General features: G+C 33.1%; 2 protein-coding genes across 2 annotated transcripts; one reads left to right on the top strand and one right to left on the bottom strand.

Annotated features, from left to right (window-relative positions):
• The first annotated feature begins 6,155 nt into the window (after nt 1-6,155).
• LOC125871213 (probable envelope ADP,ATP carrier protein, chloroplastic) lies at nt 6,156-13,206 on the top strand. The gene is made up of 10 exons (XM_049551815.1): nt 6,156-6,574; nt 8,114-8,170; nt 9,130-9,192; nt 9,291-9,347; nt 9,433-9,516; nt 9,856-9,924; nt 9,994-10,106; nt 10,203-10,372; nt 12,238-12,316; nt 12,831-13,206. Exons 1-10 carry the CDS (start codon nt 6,227-6,229, stop codon nt 12,931-12,933), a joined length of 1,143 nt encoding a protein of 380 aa, XP_049407772.1. The 5' UTR covers nt 6,156-6,226; the 3' UTR covers nt 12,934-13,206.
• A 286-nt stretch (nt 13,207-13,492) lies between these two features.
• Nucleotides 13,493-14,356, bottom strand: LOC125869988 (tobamovirus multiplication protein 1-like). Its single transcript, XM_049550365.1, has one exon. The coding sequence runs from the start codon at nt 14,354-14,356 to the stop codon at nt 13,493-13,495; it is 864 nt and encodes a 287-aa protein (XP_049406322.1).
• Between the last annotated feature and the right edge of the window lie 8,091 nt (nt 14,357-22,447).

Below are 22,447 nucleotides of genomic sequence, written 5' to 3'. Positions count from 1 at the left end.
CTCTTTTGAGGCCTTTCAATGGGTTTCTTAGACATAATTTTGTTGGAAAAAAAATTGGACGAAAGATTGAATGTTGGTGTAGTTGGCTGGTGAGAAAAATGGGAAAGAAGAAGGTGAAAGTGGGGTGATAACGTGTATAGTTGGATAGGTGTGGGGGGAGGGTGGTGGGATTGACTAATGGGAGATTATGAGTATAACATTAAATAAGGAAGTGTAATCAATGTAAAATCCCTATAATTGTATAATAGATAATTATGGGGTATTCTTTATTTAAATAATTTAATAATAATATAATATTATAAAAAATTACTTATTTAATAAAGTAAAATTTAATTAATTTATAAATAATTAGTTATATGTTATAACCCGTAATTAAACTGTTATAAACAAGAATTTTTTAAAAGTAGATTTAAAACCTGTAATATTGACTCTTAAATGTGTATATGGGGTGATTTTTACTTTTTATCTCCAACCTCATACATTAAGTCCCCATAATTTTTATATCATTCATATCCATACGTAAGAGTGGTTGTTTTTTTGATAGGTATTGCTATGTCAAAGGTCATCTACTAATATTTCCAAGATTTGCAAAGAGAGATCATAAAGTAATTTTTTTATGTTTTTGCATAATGAACTACAACGAAATTTCCTCATCTTATAAATTGCGTATCTTAAATTGAGATTAGACATACGATATTTCCTCATCATTTAGTTTGTGACAATTATACTTTATAAAACATATATTGATCATTTTTTTGTCATCATAGGGGAGATATTTAGGCAAATGTTTAGTATTAAAGCAGTTTTATTTTGATGCAGTATGTTGATGATATTACAAGAGTAACTTATATTATATGTTAGAAATTTATTTCTATCATTTGTTACTTCATATAGAAATTTGACTTTTCACAAGTAAAAGAACAAGCATGGTGAGGTTTTTATTTTTAACAATTTTATTATAGTGTTGACGTGCTTATGTCTTCCTACTTTCACTAAAAGTATTAGTGGTATTTTAATTTTTTTTCTAACTCTCAATTTAGTTATTTTGAATATTTATGATTGGTAAAATACATACGGATTAAATTTATAAATAATTGTTTTTTTTATCTAACGAAAGGATAATTTTAAAATACCTTAAACAAATATTCTTTTTTTATTACTTTCAAATTTGAATATTAGCATAAATTAAATCTTAAATTTAATAAGATTTTTGTAGCCCCGCGAAGCACGAACAAATTCACTAGTACATATTAATATGTTGTTGAGAACTTATAAATCAAAATTTTTAGTTTTGTCTTTCAAGAAAATAAAAGAAAAAGTCTAATAAGAGTCGACTCTTTCATCGACATAAAGTGATGAATAAACTATCACATGATTCTTGTTATGTTTAGAATAATTCATAGCTCAGAACTTACACATCAAAAATTCTAATTTTGCCTCTCGAGGAAATAAAGAAAAGTCTAATAAGAATCGAAACTAAGTGATGAAGAAACTATCACCTAATTCTTGTTACGTTTATAATAATTTATGATTCAAACTAAAGCTAGTTAAAAATATGAGGGTGTTAGTAATGAAGGGATTATAAGTTATGTGTTAAAAATAGAGAATATGTGTTATATATGCATATATTGATTATGCACAAATTAATTATTCATGTATTAGTTAATCCATTTGTATAAATTATACATAAATGCCCTCAAAATTTGTATATACATAGTTATGCTGGTCTCTAAATTTCAAATTAAACATCATATTAATTTCATATACAAATAACTTATCTCATAACCCGCTACAAAATATGATATTATGCATAATTTAATACATGCATAACTCACCTCTAAACCATATACCCAATGCCCCTAAAGGCATATAAAAAAGAAAAAGTAAGGGTTGGATTTGTACTTTGTAGTATACCAAATAACCAAAAAAAAAATTTAAAAACAATATTCCAATAATACAAAAATTCTTAAAATAAATAAATATATTGTGTACAACTCAAACTCAAACTTTATACTATACAATTATGTAAATATATGGGGTTCAACTCAAGCTTTATGCTGTATAATTATCGATAAATTTTACGTGACACACCTATTAAAATAATGATTAATATAGTGAGTTTATTATTTTACCCAAATCAATTAATAGGGTCCTAAACAGATTTACTCACTATATTTTTCAAAGACATTAACTCAATGTTAATAAATTGAGGGTAATATAGGAAAAAATTATTCTTCTTTGATTTGTCAAAAATAACAAGTAAAAAGAGAAATCAAATTAAGAAATATTTGATGAGTAAATAGGGACGAAGGGAGTATATATTTGAGGGTTTATTTATAGATTTCTTATATAATTGTACATGTGATAAAAAAACTCAATAAAAATAGCTATATGTAAATGTAATGTAATAATATTGTATAAATATATATGTAATGCATCAATATTGTATAAATAATGTATAATTGTGTACATAAGTTTCAAAGATAAGGTATAATATAAGTTAGAAAATTGCGAAAAATAAAACGGAGGATTTTTTTTTGAATAAAGTTCATTTTTCCCTCATTGATCGTGAAGAATAGAACTTTTGTGTTCAGATATAGAACCACTTCATTAAAGAGTTGAGAAGATAGTCTCCTCTTGCACTGTAGCCTTTGCTCATTCGCTCTTTGGCCTCGTTCTTTGAATATATATATATATATATATATTCGTGCAAAAGTATTTAAAATTCGTGGAATCATTTCCAACAAAATTTTGGAAAGGACCTATTTGTTCCGTACAAATACTATCTTTCAACAAACACCAAACATGTTCTAAACAAATGGCTTTTGCACCATTTCAACTCACATTTTTAGCTATAAATACTAAGGTTTATCCTTAGTTTTCAGCATCCAACTTGCTGAACTTCTTCAATATATATTCTTACAAATAAATATCAAATCTTTGTGTGATTTGAGTTCGATGAAGTTATTAACATTTGAGATTCCGCTACACCAATAACAGAATACAAATGTATTATCATGGAGTAAATAATCTATAACCTTGAGTACAATGAGGAGAATAAATTTCTTAAGGACACACAATGAATTTTGTGGTCTTGAATATTTTTGTTGAGAGTCAGCACCTTACCAGAAGTCATCTTCATGTTTATCTTCGCACTTCCTCCAACTTTGAATGTTCTCATCGACTTCTTTCACCATGCTTGCATGATTCTTCTTCTTGTTTTTTTTTTTCGAAATTCGATAATTACACTTAGGATGTATTCCTTGCATAATAAGTTTGAGTGTGTTCGAGTTTCAAGTACCATGAAATGCTAATTTTCGGGTATTCCTTCCTCAGGAACATGATTTTTAATCTGCAGAAATCAAAATACAAATTTTTAAAAAACATTCCTTGAGATTGTTATCTGATTTAATTAAATATGTATTCAGTAAAATATGAAGAGCAAACACTATTAGAGAAATAATAATAGTAAACAAGATATAAAAAAATGAACAATTGAGCCCACTGAATTTACAATCTTTAACGAAAGTATTTCCCCTCAAGTATCAAAGGTTATGAATGTATCATCCTAAAATAAAACGATTTACTTTAGCAGAATAGTGGTGCCTCAAGTTCCACTAAACTTCGAACTCACTTAATGGCTGCAAATCGCATTCGAATTTTTAAGAAAAGAAGAATAGAAAACTTAGAAAAATCGTTGTTGAGAAATGAGAGAAACCCCCTCTAGTTATAGCCAAGTGTAGAACAAATACTTATTATGCCATATCAAATAAATTAAACTCTTTGAAAAAGTATAATCCATCGAAAAAAATCACAATTCATTGAAAATGACACAGCTCTTTAAAAAATTACAACCGTTCAATGTGAAAATTAATTAAATGTGCTATCAAATTGCATATTTTCTCTTGATGTTTTTATTTTGTGAAAAACACTTCATTTTTCATACACACTTTTTAAAACCCAACAATATGTTCCCTTGTTGGAAAACTATATGCACAACGGAAGCATATCATAATCATACCACTTACATGAATAATAAACAACCAATACGTTATGCTAGAATACATATAATCATAATAGAACACATAAACTTGTTGAAATTGATTCAAGAATTACCTCTTGAAGCATGAACAAATGTCTTCAAGTGAATAAGCAGACATTCAAGTGGATCCACAAGTTAGACAACACTTCGATAGTTTTCTACAATGATTCCAAGTTCACATCCGAAATCTCTTAATACTTGGATGGGCAAGTTTCGTATATAAAACTTTTTTTTCTTTCTAGGTTAGAAGAACCCCTACTTATAGAGATTTCTTCTCAATCCAAAAAAGAGAAGAAAAACACACAATCCTTTTCTTGAACCAGAAAACACACGCTATTCCTCCTTTTTATCTAGAAATAGGATTTTGTGTTCTAGTTAAATATGAGCACTGTAGGGACCACAAAATTAATTACTAAGACTTCCTATTATGGAAATAATTTCAAATAATTATTCTGAATTATTCTTACCGTGATAAATTACAAATCATTCCCCTAGAAATTCGTAATTGCACTCCTCCAATTATACTTTGAAATTTCCCATTTTAAGATTACAAATACTAATCAATAAACGAAATTACTGACAAATTTAATTTAATGATTAATATCCTTTAGAGCGCTACTTAATCTATTTCATGTGTTGGACTCCGAAATCCACTTATAATGTTTGGCACGATGAAAACTTATAAACTTCTAAAAAAGGCATATCATCAATCTCTATATCGAGACATGACATGGATCCATCAACTAACTTATTATTTCACCAATATATATTATTATCATCTAATTTATCAGTCAGAATCTTACCGTTCAATAAATCAAAACAATAATTAATATATGTAGATCATAATATTTATATCAAACTTAAGAATATAAGTACATTTAACAGTTAAGAGAATATGCTTTTTCTACTCGGTCCCGTTCAATATATACAAAATGCACTATCACAAGAAGTTGGAACTATACTGTTCCCATAATCAAGATAAATCATATATAATCTTGTGCTACAATCGTATCGATGACATGTCTAATTTCCATCTTAAATTGTGAACAAAAATTTTTATACTTATAAGAACCGATAATTTAATCCTCTGTGTATAAGCTAAAACTCTATACACTAAATCATATACTATATAAGTAAATAGACACCATTAATGAAAATATGATCTATAAAAACTGCATAAATAATTATTCTATGATAAATACTATAACTAAACATATTATTAATAGTATATATCATAACACCCTCCTCGATTCAGAAGAAATACTCTCTTATAGTCACTCACAAATTGAAAGAAAGAAAATGTCATATCAAATTTCTTATGTGTAAAATTCAAAATATCTTATAAAATAACATAAGATTAAAAAAAAATTGCAAAAAATTATAAAATCAAATCTTTTCTCACTCATTGATCCCAAAAATAGTTATAGATAAGTGAAGAGACGGACACGTTTAAAATATATATTTTTTTAAATGATTTGATTTTGAAAGATGAGGTTGAATCTAGTGGGCGCTCACTATGTAACAAGAATGAACAACTTAATTGCACATTTGATGAATAATATACTCACGTTACCTAACATCATATATATATATAAAAGATTAGTTGGAAGATTCTTATTTAGGATCGACTTGATTTTCTTTGAATTTTTAATTCTTGGACTTGTCAATCATTTGGTAGCTACCAATTTTAAAAAGTTAAAAACACACTTTACATTTGCCTGTTGAAGATAGCACAAATAACTTGTGTATTTTATTGTTTTTGATTATTTTTCTCAAAGAATTAAGAGGCGGTTTGGTAGCTAGTAGTAGTTTTATTTGTGATATTACATTTTCTGAAAGTTAATTTGACTGATTTTTAAAAAATTAAATTAGATTATATTTATTCGATATTTTAAACAAAAAATTTAGATATTTAAAAACTATACGAAAAATACTATCAATTGCAATTTTTTGCATATCAATATAATGAAAAAATAAATCATAAAATATTATCAAAGTTCTTATAGTTTAACTCTGCGAAAAGGAAACGAGTACAATTAAAAGTGGACGAATGAAGTATTATATATATATATATATATATATATATATATATATAAACAAAATAAACCCAAAGTTTCCTTTCTAAAACCCCTCTTATCTTCTTAACAACAGAGGAAGAAAAAGCTTCATTCCTCTGTATCCACCATGAGGAAGAAGCGACCCGCTTTGGTATCCATGGACATTCCGGCTCTTGAATTGTCCAACACCAGTATTCAATCTTACCCATCACAACAATGGAAGAACAAATTTGTCGGTTCTGCCAGTTTTTCTAAAGAAATTGGGTGTAATTTTGGTTGTATTTCGTTATCGGAAAATTTGGATGAAAAAGCCTTTAAAGGGTTTAATCCTACAACAACTCAGCTCTTAAAGCACCCTTTGGCTATGGTTGCTTTGGTTCCTAGAGAAGCTGCATTGTTTGCTGCAGGTGCTATTGCTGGTGCCGCTGCAAAATCTGTTACTGCACCTCTTGACCGTATCAAGCTCCTCATGCAGGTTCTTTTTTGAAACCCCTTTATGTAATTGTACACCCGTTTCAATTTGTTTGTCGTATTTTGACTTTACGGAGTTTAAGAAGTATCAAAATGCCCTTTTAATCTTGAATCTTGTGGTGTTAAACATATTGAGTGTAAAATTGAAATTAAAGAGTTTGTCGAAATAAGAAAGAATTTCAGACAAATAAATTGAAATGGAGGGAGTAATTGTTTTGGGTGTTTTTATGTATCATGTTGCTGCTGTCTCTTTGGATGATTGAATTTGCTCAGTTGAACTTTAGGCTCAATTTCTTGATAATTTAGGCTTTTGTTTGTTCAGCTGAAGAAAATATTTTCTATACAGACAATCATTTTGTACAATTTTTTCAAGTAAATAAAATGGGTCCCAATAAAGTGAAGAGAATGTTCCCCCTTCCCCCAGGGTGTCAATTTCAAGAATAATGATAGTACAGCATGGGCTGTGTGGCAAGAACGAGTTCGAATCTTGGCAAGTGAACCAAGAAAAAAATACACAGGATGACATAGCAGTAGATATAGAGGATTCTTATGGATTTTATGATACTTTATAAGTAGTTGACTGTAACAAAATGCTCAAATTGAACTACAGTAACTAAGATGGAATGCAAAATGACGTTGGAGCATATTTGGTTAGTGGACTGGATTTTATATGAGATATGGCCAGATTAGTCATCCACTGATAAGAATAATGACTTAGTTGCGGCTTAGTGCGATGGTACTTCAATTCACATGAATTCTGTTTGGTATTACTGACATTTGCAAGTGTTTGCGTTATTTTTTCATAGTTCTAAAGGATGGCTAGTTTGTTAAATTACTCATTTCAAGGGTTTATAACCTTTAAACTTTTATGATTTAGCCAAAAAGGCCACATCCTTGGTGGGAGTACTTTAAATCGACTTCTACTCTTGCCATCTTATGCTATATTCCTGAATGTGTAGCTTAAAATCCCAAAGTAGCTTGTTTGTCCAGTCTTTCATGTCTCTGGAAGAGGTAGAGAGTGGGCTTACATTCAGCTGCAATGTGGTTATGCTATTGACCTGTTAACATGTTTAAAGGAACAATGTGCATATTACTGCTGATTTTGATGTACTATGAGAAGGAGGAGAAAGAATGACTTGCCTGATAAATATTGGTGCAAGAATGAATTTTGGGGTTATACTCCTCTTCGTCTCACCACTCTTCTGGTGTGAGCTCTGTTTGAGAATAACAAAAGTTTCTGTGTTGGAACTTGACATATTGCAAGCATCCTTTCTCACTATGCAGTTGTGTAGCCGATATGGAAATCTTAAGCTCATACTTATATTCATATACATTGCCTCAATTATGTACTTTGTACTTGCTATTATCTTCAGCTGATGACACCTTTTCTTGTTAAAATCCTTCATACGCCCATTGATTCAGGTTACTCATATGGTGACTCTATGGCATTCTGAGTTTGAAATGCATTTTGTATTTAACCACAATCACTTTTATGTTTTCTATCTTGCACTTATTTCTTCCTTATTTTCGTGTTGGTCGCAAGACACATGGACTAAGAGCTGGGCAAGAAGCTGCAAAGAAAGGAATCGGATTCATTGAGGTATTGTATTGCTGTGTTGCTTGTTGTTACTTTCTGAGATATACAACATAGACCGACTTGAGGGTAGAAATACAGTCAACTTGTCAGTCAGCATTGATGACTGACTTATACCGCCGACTAAAAAATGTAGAATTTGGCATATGCCTCAGTTTTCCGTCTTTAGATAGTTTTTTTTGGATGATAGACAGTATGATGAATATATAAATCTAGTAGCATAAAACTTTCTGCCTATTTATTTTATTACTTCTCTTTACTTGGTTATAAGCCTTTGAATCTCTCTGTAATGTTATATGTTGTGAAGCAATTGAGTCCCTCATTGATTAAAAAGTTAAAAAGACTACAAGTACTGGATCTATAATCTAAATGGGCTCTCCCACCTTATAGGCAAGTATTTTGGGTCAGGCTCTCCTGTTTACCCTTTAACAGTTGATACCAGAGCAGGTTGATCAACTCTTGAGGCAGCAACTTGGAATTTTGGCCCAATAGAGTGCCGTGAGTGGTGGCCTGGACTCGTCTGGGGTGCCATGACCAACTGTGGCAGGGCTCAAGGAGTGGCCTGGACTCAGGATTGTCAGTCGTAACAAGCCNNNCCCCCCCCCCCCCCCCCCCAAAAAAAAATAATAATAATAATAATGAGATAATGTCATGAAAAATTTGGTCACAGGAGTGGTGGCCCGGATCTAAACAAGTGGCATCAGCTGTGATCAATGTTGTCTTCGGTACTTAAGAGCGCGATTGTTTTGAACCAATTGAGTTCCTAAGGTTCCTAGTAATGGGTTTATCAGCTAAATGGGCTCTCCTGTTGGGTTATCTTAGTTAGTATATAGCCATTATGGTATTTCTTCTTCTATATGTCTTTTGTGCAAACCTCCCATAGGGTGATAATTCCCACTCATAGACACCATCATTGGGTCATATGATTCTCAAGTTTTTGATATATACCTGAAATTGGATTGCAGGCATTTGCATTGATTGGGAAGGAGGAAGGTATCAAAGGATATTGGAAAGGAAACCTTCCACAGGTATTTGCACCATTTTCCCACAGAGTCACATTTCTAGTGGATTTTCGGTGATTGCTTTTTTTAGACATCAAGTTGATTATTTTCTTTTAATGGTTTAGGTGATACGGATCATACCTTATAGTGCGGTGCAGTTATTTGCTTATGAAACGTACAAGGTAATGAAACATCTTTGGAGAAAACTTTAACATTGGTTTGATTGTTTGGCTAGAATGAAGTTGATTTCACACTTTCTATTTACAGAAACTTTTTCAAGGAAAGGATGGGGAGCTTTCTGTCATTGGAAGACTAGCAGCAGGTGCTTGTGCTGGCATGACTTCTACTTTTGTAAGTTTGCATTATATGAAACACCAAATAGTTTTTCTAAGTTGTCCATTTGTCATATAATTTTTGCAATTATGTTTGCACAAGTGAAATAGACCTGGCAGAAACTTAGTGCTTATTGTCATCTCAGTAATGTTACTGATCTGAACACTGTTGTTTGCTTTATAAGATTTATTCGAAACCTACCATTTGATCTCTCTTTCTTGCTCCCTTCTCCTTGCAGAGATGGGAATGAGGGGCCATCAGTATCTCAATTATTCATATTCCTGCTCTTGTTTGTGTTGTTATTTACTCTCTTTTTCATCTGTCTTCAAGACGGTTAACTTGTTGATTTTATGTCAGGTAACCTACCCACTTGATGTTCTCAGGTTGAGATTAGCAGTAGACCCTGGGTATAAAACAATGAGTGAGGTAAGAATTGGATAACTCAGAATTTTTGATGCCAGGACATATCTGAATCATTATGTCAATTATTTTCAGGTTGCTTTAAACATGCTAAAAGAGGAAGGCTTTGCATCCTTTTATAATGGTCTCAGGCCCTCGCTCATTGGAATAGCTCCATATATTGCTGTGAACTTTTGTGTTTTTGACTTGTGAGCCTATGTTCTTTTAAAGATCCTTTTTCTATATCATCTGAAGACAGAGTCCTGGTGTTACCGTAACCTAAATGATACTTCTCTGACTGTCAGGGTGAAAAAAGCTTTGCCAGAAAAGTATCAGAAACGAACTGAAGCCACTCTGGCTACAGGTTTGATTTCAGCAACTATTGCCACTCTATTGTGCTATCCATTGGACACAGTGAGAAGGCAAATGCAAATGAAGGGTACACCTTACATGACAATTTTTGATGCCTTCCCAGGTAACGAATTCTAAAAGATCGTCAATATCTGTCTCTTTTTGTAACTAGTTATGGAATTTGTCAAACTGTGTTTGTCTTCCTTTCACTGATGAGTCCACAGAAGGAGTGAGAAATAATCAACTTTATCTGCAATTTCAAATTATCTTCTGAAGAACTTCATAGTGACCTTCAATTTAAGATGTTTAAAACTACAGGAATTGCACTTTCTAAAGAAAAATCCAAAAAACTGAATGTAAATGTAATAAACAAATGCTAATAAGTTACGCTCAGTAAACAGATTATCTAAAGGCAGGATTGTTTTTNGTATCAGAAACGAACTGAAGCCACTCTGGCTACAGGTTTGATTTCAGCAACTATTGCCACTCTATTGTGCTATCCATTGGACACAGTGAGAAGGCAAATGCAAATGAAGGGTACACCTTACATGACAATTTTTGATGCCTTCCCAGGTAACGAATTCTAAAAGATCGTCAATATCTGTCTCTTTTTGTAACTAGTTATGGAATTTGTCAAACTGTGTTTGTCTTCCTTTCACTGATTAGTCCACAGGAGTGAGAAATAATCAACTTAAATCTGCAAATTTCAAATTATCTTCTGAAGAACTTCATAGTGACCTTCAATTTAAGATGTTTAGAACCACAGGAATTGTACTTTATAAAAAAAAAAATCCAAAAAACTGAATGTAAATGTAATAAACAAATGCTAATATGTTACGCTCAGTAAACAGATTATCCAAAGGCAGGATTGTTTTTGTTCCATCTTTCTACACTTAGTTCTTTTAACCTAAACCATATTTTTATCTTGCTTTGTTGATTCACATGTGCAGTGATCAAAGTTTTGCATGATCCTGATTCACAAGTGATGCTGTCCAAGTTTTTCCTAGTTTACTATAAGGGGTCCTAGGCTTGCTGCCTAAAGTGTAGTGTCTACCTTTGGGTGCTAGTACAACCTTTGGGTACACCGTTGTAGCCATAGATACATTGTGGTACAAGCTTCGCAATGCCCATACCCCAGCCTTGCTTCAAAGGGATACATTAATATGCTCCTTAGCCCCTTTTTTTTGTTTGGATTGCTTTCTCATAGTTCACCCCAAAATATGGTTCGTTCCTTAGACGGCAAGGTCCACCTATTTCAGAATCGAATTAATATAATTTCTGTTTTATATTATTTGGTTTTAACTAACATCTTCACACATATCACATCATCCAATAATGCTGACAAATATCTACCAAAGTTAGATATAACAGATCAGTTTTCTCTTAAACTCTACTCAACATAGGTCATAATAAATGGGATGAGCGAGAAAAAGGAAATAGCTTTATGTACGAGCAGCTTTAACAAAACAATTTTCCACTTTCTGATGTATCTGTGCTACAAATCCTAAGGTTCAAGTATCAAGAAGCATAAATTGTCAAAAATTTGATCACATTTTGATTTCAAGATGTCAATTCTTCAAACTTGTTAACTTTAAACTTCACTTCTTTGGGGAAAAAACGAACATTTAAAATTCAGTGACAGTTTGATTGTGTTGTGGTTTTTGAAGTCCATGTTTAACAAGCTCGAGAGGGGATTGTTCCCAGGGTTTGGTATACTGGTAAGAGTGCAACATGTGATGTGTGAATAGGCAGCTCGTCACAGGTTCGAACCCTGTGGCAAACAAAAACCTGGTATTTAAGTGGAGAATGGTGGAGGGGCGGACCCATTATCTATCATGTTTGGAACTGTGTGCCACTGACCCTCGGGGATTAATTAGTTATCAAAATAGAAAAAATAACTTGAGAGGGGGATCTGAGTTATTCTGAACTGAGAAAAATGTTCAACCTAATACACTTTCTAATTGTTTAAGTCACCCTTTTCTTTTGCAGGTATAGTGGCACGTGATGGTATAGTTGGATTGTACAGGGGTTTTGTTCCCAATGCACTGAAAACTCTCCCTAATAGCAGGTGCAGTTTTCTCATTCCTATTGCCTTTTTAGGGTCTCTCTTCACTCTCTATGTTCTTTCTTCCTTTTTCTGTTCATTTTTTACCTTAGGTTATATTTGACAGTTTCTTTTGTAGATCTTGGCATAATAAATTGGTTGATTTGATTGATTTAGTCAGGCTTGCACATTTTAAATCATGATTGGCCAAGTCTTATGCTATGTTTGCTTAAGAAACTGCTTGAAGAAATACTAAGAGCATCATTGCCATCTGCAGCATATTAATATTGTTTATTCATCTGTCTCGAGCTAGGTTCACCGATTTTTAGACCAATTGTAAATCCAGAGACTTCACTTGAACTATCATATCTGTGTTGCAAAATAAAAAACTATGCCTTGATGACTTTCTTTCTTCTCATCGTTCTCCAAGGGAACCATATAAGGGATTACTATTGTTACCATGTACAGTGATCATTGCTAATATTTAACATCCTTACCTAACATATGATTGTTTGTTTGTCTTCATTTTCTGGTACAGCATTAGGCTTACTACTTTTGACACTGTGAAGCGTTTGCTAGCAAGAAGTGAGGAAGAGTTCCAGAAAATCATGGAGGAAAACCGCAGGCAAAAGGCAGAATAATTCCTAACTACTGCACCAAGTAGATCTGATTCGATGGAGATAATTGATCTCGTCATTTTGAAGCATTGGTTCGACGAGCAAGAGACTTAGCTGCCAGTACTATAATATATTACCTAGAGCTCCATTTTGTAAAACCAGGTTTAGTTGCCAGAATAATTAGGTTGTGGCAATATCTCTGTTATTTTTAGCTCATTTGAATGTATAATTACTTCATTCATTTGTGTATTCTCATGTATGTACTATTTGAAGCAATTTGCAGTCTCCTTTATCCTTCTTTTATTTCCACATTGTAATGGCAAAAATCAATTACTCAAAGTTCAAACATAAGAACAAAATTGATGTGAGATTATTAGATGGAATTCTGGTGTCTAAATGCAAACAATTGCTATTGTTATAAATATTGCAGACTTTAATCTATTGTACTAATCAAGACTGCAGATCTAGACCATCAACAATGACACATATTAGCATTGGGTTTAATAATAAAACAAAAGATAGTAGCACAACATGAATTGTTTTCTATATATAGAAAAACAATTCTTTAATCAACATCACTCGTCTAAATGATTGGATGGTACTGTCCAGATACTCTTCTTCGAGGCAATTTTTGCAGAATGTAGATGAAAAGAGCTGAAGGAAGAATCTCTACGACCATATAATATATCATTTTCAAAACAGGATGGTCCAAACCACGATCATCATGATGAAAACACGATAACACTGCCACAAAACAGCTAATGGAGAAACACGTGAAACATATACAACTCACATATCCAATCTCACTAAGCTTCTTTCTCCCCCCTCTCCATTCATCAAAATATCGCCATACCATGATAAATAATCTCCCACCATAGATTAAAACGCCCAAATTTCCAATAAACGGTATAACTGCTACAAATATCTTTCTAATGAACAACAATTTCACTAGTACTACTGCGTCATTGTCATTCATCGCGATACAAATCCATATACAACCCAGAATCAAGTATATTGCACAATTTATCGAAATATACCAAATTTTGAGCTTACTCGTAGGAAAACTTCGAATTTTGTAATAAACATCAGCCCAAAACCAAACAAGGTGTGTAAATGTTGTAAAGAAAAACAACCCTTGTAGGTCTAAAATCGCACGAGTCATAAGAACGTTTGAATGTAACATAAAAAATTTGTTATGTAACCCAAAAACGATTGCACCAACACCATTTGCAACAAAAATCATCATATGAAACACTTTTTGTGTTGACCAACCATATAAAGGTATCCTTAAATGGATCCTTATCACTTGAATTAGCGCGATAATCGAAACAAAGGAATACAAAGCACAAAGAGTGAAGAAAATTCCATGTTGCCATTGAATGGACTTGTTGATATCGTACCACCAATTGGTCACCCCAATCGGGAACGACTCAAGTAGTAAACTCATCATTAATTTCCACCAGTTCGTCACCCAATTGATGATGTCAATTGGGGACGAATCAAGTAGTAACTTCATCATTAATTTTAATTTTCGATGTTATCAATGTGGAGATTGGTATGTAGGGTTTAGTTTATATAAAGGTTTGCGCAACGTAACGGTCGATTCCAACTTGAAAAAGATTTATAAAATCTACTTCTAATTAATGTTAAAAGGATTTATCATGTGTTCTTTTTTTAAAAAGGCAAATAATTTGCGGGCATTATATAAAATATTTATGGCATAACAATTTAATTTATACAACTTAAATTAAAATATTTACATTATTTCTTTTATATTAGTTTGTTAGGAAAATAATAATATAATTTTAAATTTCAAACGATATAATATAAAAAAATTATTTTATCTTTAATGCCAAGTTTTTGTAATGATAAAAAATTATGACATGTGTAATATTATACATTTTAAATAATTCACATATAAATGTCATGATGTTTTTAAATCACAAATTTCAAAAATAATATTTTTTTTGTGCAATTAGACTATCTCATATAAATTAAAAACAAATTATGTAATAATCATATGAGAAAAAAGTAATATACTAGCATTAAAAGACTACTAATAAAAATATTTGAGTATTTCTACTTATTCGACTCCTCGACAAACAACACAACTTGTTTCCAATTCTTTTTTGGATTAAAAATTTATGTAAAACAAACATTTTTTTTGCGAGTGTATCACTAAGCATGCATGAAGTACAGTAGGGGTTCGGACTCTCCCGATCCCCGCCCGTTTACATTTCAATAGAATTGTGCATTGGTCAGTTCAGTTTGATTCTACATATTATCAATTTTTTTATTTTCAAATACACTAAATCAATAAGATATATTTTTTTTTATCAATGATACATTGTCCACTATGCAAGACAAGAAGGGCAGAATCTTTTCTACCTCATTGCACAAAAAGGGACTGAGATGACGAAGTGGATGCGCCAATTGATTTCCTCCAACTTCTTGCTTAGTTTTTGATTTTTTTATTTTTTGGTCTTTAACGGTTCAGTTTTTTATTTAATCAATAAGAAAATGCTTATAAAATAAATATAGGACTTCTCCAACAATTTATTAGTGCGAAAGGACATAATGTAACGTCACATAATACTCATAGAATAGAAGCATTAGTAACTAACATGAAAAGAACTATACAAATGCAATATAAATAAAAAAAAACAAAGACAATAATATGAATTAAAGGCTCAAGATAATAATAGTAACCAATAAGGTACATATAACTATTATTTAGGCTTAGTCATCTGCGACCCCTTATTAAAGTTGTTCGCATGCATAATTCACTTAGACACCTTAACTAGGAGTTTTACCTATCGAACACCTTTACCAACCAACATCTGAACCTATCATCTTGAAAAATCTTCTTCATGCAAGTTAGGATTTTTAATGTTTTTAACTTGTTTTTGTGTAATCGTTTTTGAAAATGAATTTAAATAGCTTAGGTTTTTTAAAATCTAGGGTTTGTGGTTTGCTAATATTTCGTCTATTTCATACAACTCCCCAGTAAATATGCATTTAAGATTTGATTTTTAGCTGTTGTATAGGTTATATGAGTATATTCTATTACTTAAATTGCTTTGTTTGATATGATAAAATTTTGAAATAATAAGTTTTTTTCCTTATAAAGGGGAATGAAAGTATTCTAAAATGGCATATAACCACTTGTTACTCACATGTATTTCTATCTTTACAGAAATAGCCCAGTATATCCTTTTTGACTAACCAGGTGAGAGTTCAGGTAGCTTACCAACTTAATTACTAAGATTTTTTGAATTTATAGTCTTAAATATATGGTTTAATATTAAAATTTATCTTGACGCGATAAATTTGACAAACACATCTAAAATAAAAATTGATCATCAAATCAAAATTGTGCAAGAGCCCCCCCCCCCCCCCNCCCCCCCCCCCCCCCCCCAACCCCACCCCGACCTTGATAAGGGCTTGAAATGAGGATATCAAGAATAGTTTGAAAGATAATTATAATCATGTGAAGATAGTCGTTTTTCACTCATGTTTTGTTTGGGTTCAATTATGGATTATTGATGAAAATCATGAAGGTCGACCTACTGATTGTAGTCTATTCCCCGAAGTAAATGATGCGAACTTCAACAAAGTAATTAGCATGTAAGAGTCATGGCCCAGTGATCGTGACTATGCACAACTAAAAATAATGAGAAAAATGATGGATACGTTCGGTCCAAAAAAATTGAGGGACGTCTATTGGTTTTCTACATGATTGATTTTAACTGACCCTATCCATCGATTTTACGAAAGCAACTAAGGTAAAATTGACAATGTACCATTTTCTTCGATTTTGGCCATCGTTGATTTTGCCCCTTAGTCTTGACCCATATTTTAGTAGCGAAAATTAGAGGTTCTCATGGTTCGGTTTGGATCGGTTATTGATCAAAAGCAAAAGCAAACAAATACAGTCGATTTTTAAATTTTCAAAACCAAATCAAACCGAATGAAAAAATAGCCATCGGTTTGGTTCTTGTCGGTTTGGTTTGGTTTTTTCGATCTCGAAAGACATAGATACCTAGTATATGAACAATCCACATGAAAGCTACTATGTATTCAATTAAGCAATACTAGAGTTATAACTACATGAACAAAGTGATTCAGTCAAGAGAAAGTATGACTATGTAATGTAAGGTAGGATAGGTAAAAATAAAGTAATGAATATTTGATGGACTTGGTCTTAAGATTTTAATAGTTGAGTTAAAATTTAAGTGTTGAGTTTGACAAAATGGTAAAGTTCAAGACTTAAGTTAATAAAAATTTAATAAAATACTTATTTATGAATATTATATATTTATATCGGTTCGGTTTGGTTGTTTTTACAGAGTTTTTAGTAAAATCAAAATCAAATCAAATAGTATCGATTTTAAAATTTAAAATCAAACCTAACCAAACCACACCAAATATCAATTTTCTTTAATCGATTTGATTCGAATTACGGTTCAATTCATTTTTTTTTAACCATAACCATAAACAACCCTAGTGAGAATGTTATGTGCAGATGTTTAACATATAATCAAAAGGGGATAGTTGAAAAGGTGAAGTAATATGAGGGTCTTATGTGATAGAAGGATGCATAGTTATAAGATCGACAACATTATATTGGAGTAAATGTTGGATCTGTTGAGATAAATATTATTATTATCCAATTGTAATTAGACTAGCTGGCAGATTAGTTATGTGATTAGTTAGTTAGTCTTTCTGTTAGTTAGTTAGGCCTTGGGTATTGTGCATCAAGTAGTTAGTTAGCTAAGCTTCTAGATCTTTCTTACATTGTTGTATATATATCGTGTAATCAACATGAAGTAATTCAGTTTTCATTTTCCCAATTCACACAGTTTGCTCCTCTTTCTCTCATCTCGAATCTCAGTTTTCCATGTTCATTAATGGAGGAATGATCTTCTCCAGCTTTGTTTGTTTCAATACGGTATCAGAGCCATAAGGCTTTCTTCATCTTCCGCGATCGTTTCTTTTCTCTCTTTTCAAATTCATTCGTATTTTTTTCGTTTCTCTTCAGTAGCTCAATCACAGACATATCATGGAGTCGACTGGTACTCAGGAAGGGAATTCTACTGACAATCAGTTACCAGCTCATGTTGTCCAAGATCTGACCAGTACATTTTATGTTCATTCTTCTGAAAGTGCAGGATCCTCAATTGTTCCAGTCCTTTTTTATGGATCTGGATATCGTTCATGGAGGAGAGCTGTTCTTCGAAGATTATCTGTGAAGAACAAAACTGGTTTCATAAACGGCAAAATACAGAAACCAAGTATAGATTCACCCAATTTTGCTCAATGGGAAAAATGTGATGACATGGTGACTTCCTGGATCTTAAATTCTCTGTCCAAAGATCTCAGAGATAGCCTACAGTACGTTGATAATGCCAGGAAACTTTGGGATGAATTGGAAGATAGGTATGATCAAACCAATGGGGCAAAACTGTATCAGCTTCAACGAGAAATCAATGATCTCAGTCAGGGCAATTTAGATATCACTGGATATTACACCAAGATCAGGAAACTGTGGGAAGAACTCAACACTTTGGACACTAATTCACAATGCTCATGCCTATGTGTATGTGGTGGAAAATCGAAAATGCACAAGGCTGAACTCGACAGGAGACTCATTCAGTTCCTAATGGGTCTAAATGAAGTGTATACCATTGTGAGGGGTAGCATTTTGATGATGAATCCTTTACCTACTATGGCTCAAACATTTTCTATTCTTGTCCAGGAAGAAAAACAAAGGGAAGTCAAACCTCACAACAAATTCAACCTAGACTCAGCTTCTTTTCATGTAAATGGAGCTACTAGTTCTAGTTTTAGGACTAACTATACTCCCTATAGGAACACTGTGAGCACCAGCAGGCCTCCAAACAAGTCTAATTTGTTCTGTGACTATTGTAAAAAGACTAGTCACATCAAAGACAAGTGTTACAAGCTTCATGGTTTCCCTCCGGATTTCAAGTTCACAAAGGACAAGAATGCAGGCACAACAACCATTGCTAATGGTTTCTCAGAGGAACTAATGGGAGATAGTTGTGAGAAGACACTTGAGACAGGCAAAGGCAAAGGGAAAATACATGAACAGTCAGGCCAAATTCTAACTAATCAGCAATTCAATCAACTAGTAACTTGTTGGAGCATATGCAAATCCAAGCAGGAAACAACACCAGTAACCCTGCACATGAGAATCCAAATGGTGGAGATGTTAACTTTGCAGGTATCCTAGCTTGTTATTCTTCAATTTCTGATATTGGTAATTTGTTGTGTAAATGCCTGAAACTTAATGTTGACTCTTGGATCATAGACTCAGGAGCCACACACCATATGACCTTCACCAAGTCACTCTTTAACAACCTCAGACCCATACCATATCCTTTCCTAATTACCCTTCCAAATGGCTATAAAGTGAAAGTGACAGAAATTGGTAATGTGTGTTTGAATCCTTCACTGACTTTGTATAATGTGTTGTTTGTACCCAGTTTTAAGTTCAACTTAATCTTAGTGCACTGTTTGGCTTCCCACATAAAATGAATGGTCAGTTTCAATAACTCTTCTTGTTTGATGCAGGGCCCTTCACTGAAGAGCCCTCTGGAGATTGGTAGAGCATAAAATGGCCTATATTACTTGTGTTCAAGATGTCACACTTCCAGTTCTGTCAATGTTCCTACTGGATCAGTTTCCACTGTTACATCTAGTTCATCTAAACCTTGTTTTCTTACTTTATGTGTTACTTCTTCTTCTAAGTGTAATCCATGCAATCTTTCACATGTCACTTCTACTGTAAACTCTTGTAATGCCACATCTGTAAAATCCACATGTTTGAGTAATAATACTGTGCTTCCTAGTTGTGTTCATACTGCTAATGCTCCTAGTTTGATTAATTCTGTCATGTCTCATGGAAATGGTGTTAATCACTTGTGGTACAATAGGCTAGGACATATCCCTTTTGTAAAAATGAAGGGTATTTCCAGTATTCCCATTGCTTTCTCACCTAAGCAACCTTTCACATGTACTATATGCCCCATGGCTAGACAAGCTAGACTCCCTTTTCCAACAAAATCCACTGTTTCCAGCACTAATCCTTTTGATCTTCTTCATATGGACCTTTGGGGACCTTATCATGTTTCAACTTACAACAATTACAAGTACTTCTTAACCATAGTTGATGACTTTAGTAGATCAACATGGACTCACCTTCTCAGCTGCAAAAGCAACACCCTTCAAACATTAAAGTCTTTTATATCTCTTGTAGAAAACCAGTTCAAGACCACTGTCAAATCAATAAGAACAGACAATGGTTCAGAATTTACCAACAATGAAACCAACACATATCTCCAAGCCAAAGGAATAATACATCAAAGAACTTGTCCTTACACACCACAACAAAATGGTGTGGTGGAAAGAAAACACAAGCATCTCCTAGAAGTTGCTAGGGCACTCTTATACCAGTCCAAACTTCCCACTACATATTGGGGAGAATGTATTTTGACAGCCACTTACTTGATTAATAGACTTCCCAATTCAGTGTTGAACAACAAGACACCTTTTGAAATATTGCATCACCTATCTCCCATCTACTCTCACCTTAGGTCTTTTGGATGCCTGTGTTTTCCTACACTAAAGACTTATAAAGATAAATTTGATCCAAGATCCACACCCCACATATTTGTGGGTTATCCTTGCAACACAAAAGGGTATAAGGTTCTAGACCTGTGCACCAAGAAGATACATGTTTCCAGAGATGTGACATTCCAAGAAAATATTTTTCCTTTTGCTCTGTCTGAATCTAATCCTAGTTTTAGCACTATCTTAAGAACCTTGCATACTGATCCAAACATGTTAAAATCTACTGATAACATTTTTAACAAAGTACATGTGTTGGATGATGATACTGCCTTTACTGTCTCTAACAATAATCTACCTGAGCATTCACCTACACATACACCTTTAGTAGCATTAGACACTGACCACTCATTGGCTCCTGCTTCACCACCAACACATAACCAAATTCCAAACAATTGTTCCCCATCAGACACCATCACTCAACCTCCAGTCCAACCTGTAAACCTCAAGAGATCCAGTAGACCACACAACATTCCTACTTACCTGAAAGAATACACTTACACATTACCTTCCTTACAAAATCAATCACCAACCCCATCTTCTAATCTTGTCTTTCCGTCATCCCATTTGTCCCTCACAAGTTTCAATCAAGATAATCAACATATAGTTAAAGGCTTTCTTCATGACACTGAACCATGTTGATATGAGGAGGCATCAATTGATCCTGCTTGGCAAGCAGCAATGACATCAGAATTTGAAGCATTGTATGTTAATAATACTTGGGATCTTGTTAAACTACCCATAGGGAAAAAGGCAATTGAAAGCTAGACTTGTTATGAAAGGTTATACTCAACAGGCTGGCATTGACTATAATGAAACTTTCTCTCCAGTAGTTAAGATGACTACAATCAGAATTTTAATCAGCATGGCTGTTAAAATGGGATGGAATTTATACCAGCTAGATGTGAACAATGCTTTCCTTCATGGAGACTTATATGAAGAAGTATACATGGACACACCTCCAAGCCTCATGATAGATGACACAGGGTTGGTCTGCAAACTTAAGAAATCCTTGTATGGACTGAAACAGGCAAGCAGACAATGGTATGACAAGCTTGCCCAAGTCTTGTGTTCAAGGGGCTATTCTCATTCAGAGAGTGATTACTCTCTATTCTATAGAAAGATTGGGAGTTCTTTGGTTTTTGTTGCTGTTTATGTTGATGATATTGTCTTGACAGGTACTGATGTTGAAGAAATCACTTCTCTAAAAGGTTACCTTCATGATAAATTTAAGATCAAAGACTTAGGAAGACTTCAATACTTTCTTGGTTTGGAAATATCATATAAGGATTGTGGAGTCTTAATTTCTCAAAGAAAGTTCACCTTAGATTTGCTGAAAGAATTTGAATGTTCGAGCTACACATCAGTGACATCACCTCTTGAATCTATAGTCAAGCTCAAAGCAAGTGAAGGCCTATTGTTGAAGGATCCTACACACTACAGAAAGTTGGTAGGCAAACTGAATTTTTTGACTAACACAAGAATGGACATAGCATTTAGTGTCCAACATCTTAGTCAATTCCTTCAGAATCCCAGAGAACCACACCTCAAGGCTGCATACCATGTTCTAAGATACCTAAAAAATAATCCTTATTTGGGTATATATTTGTCCAACAACACAGACTGCTCAATAACTGCATATTGTGATTCAGATTGGGCTGCATGCCCTGATACAAGAAAGTCAGTAAGTGGTTATGTAGTGTTGATGGGAGATAGTCCTATTAGCTGGAAGTCCAAGAAGCAAACAACCATATCTCTGTCCTCAGCAGAGGCAGAATACAGAGCAATTAGAAAGGTGGTAGGAGAAATAGTATGGCTGGAAAGGTTGTTGACAGAGCTGAACATGACATGTACCTTGCCCATATCTGTGTTTTGTGATAGTCAG

Source organism: Solanum stenotomum, chromosome 7 (genome assembly GCF_019186545.1).
Source record: "Solanum stenotomum isolate F172 chromosome 7, ASM1918654v1, whole genome shotgun sequence".
Taxonomy (NCBI): Eukaryota; Viridiplantae; Streptophyta; class Magnoliopsida; order Solanales; family Solanaceae; genus Solanum; species Solanum stenotomum.
Note: the sequence above shows the minus strand (reverse complement) of the source record. Positions and strands in the feature narration are given on the sequence as shown.

Coding starts and splice junctions, on each gene's coding strand:
- LOC125869988 (XM_049550365.1), bottom strand. CDS start 14,356: ATGAGTTTACTACTTGAGTCGTTCCCGATTGGGGTGACCAATTGGTGG.
- LOC125871213 (XM_049551815.1), top strand. CDS start 6,227: ATGAGGAAGAAGCGACCCGCTTTGGTATCCATGGACATTCCGGCTCTT. Junction 9,348..9,432: donor TTGCTTATGAAACGTACAAG/GTAATGAAACAT, acceptor TTCTATTTACAG/AAACTTTTTCAAGGAAAGGA. Junction 10,373..12,237: donor AATTTTTGATGCCTTCCCAG/GTAACGAATTCT, acceptor TTTCTTTTGCAG/GTATAGTGGCACGTGATGGT.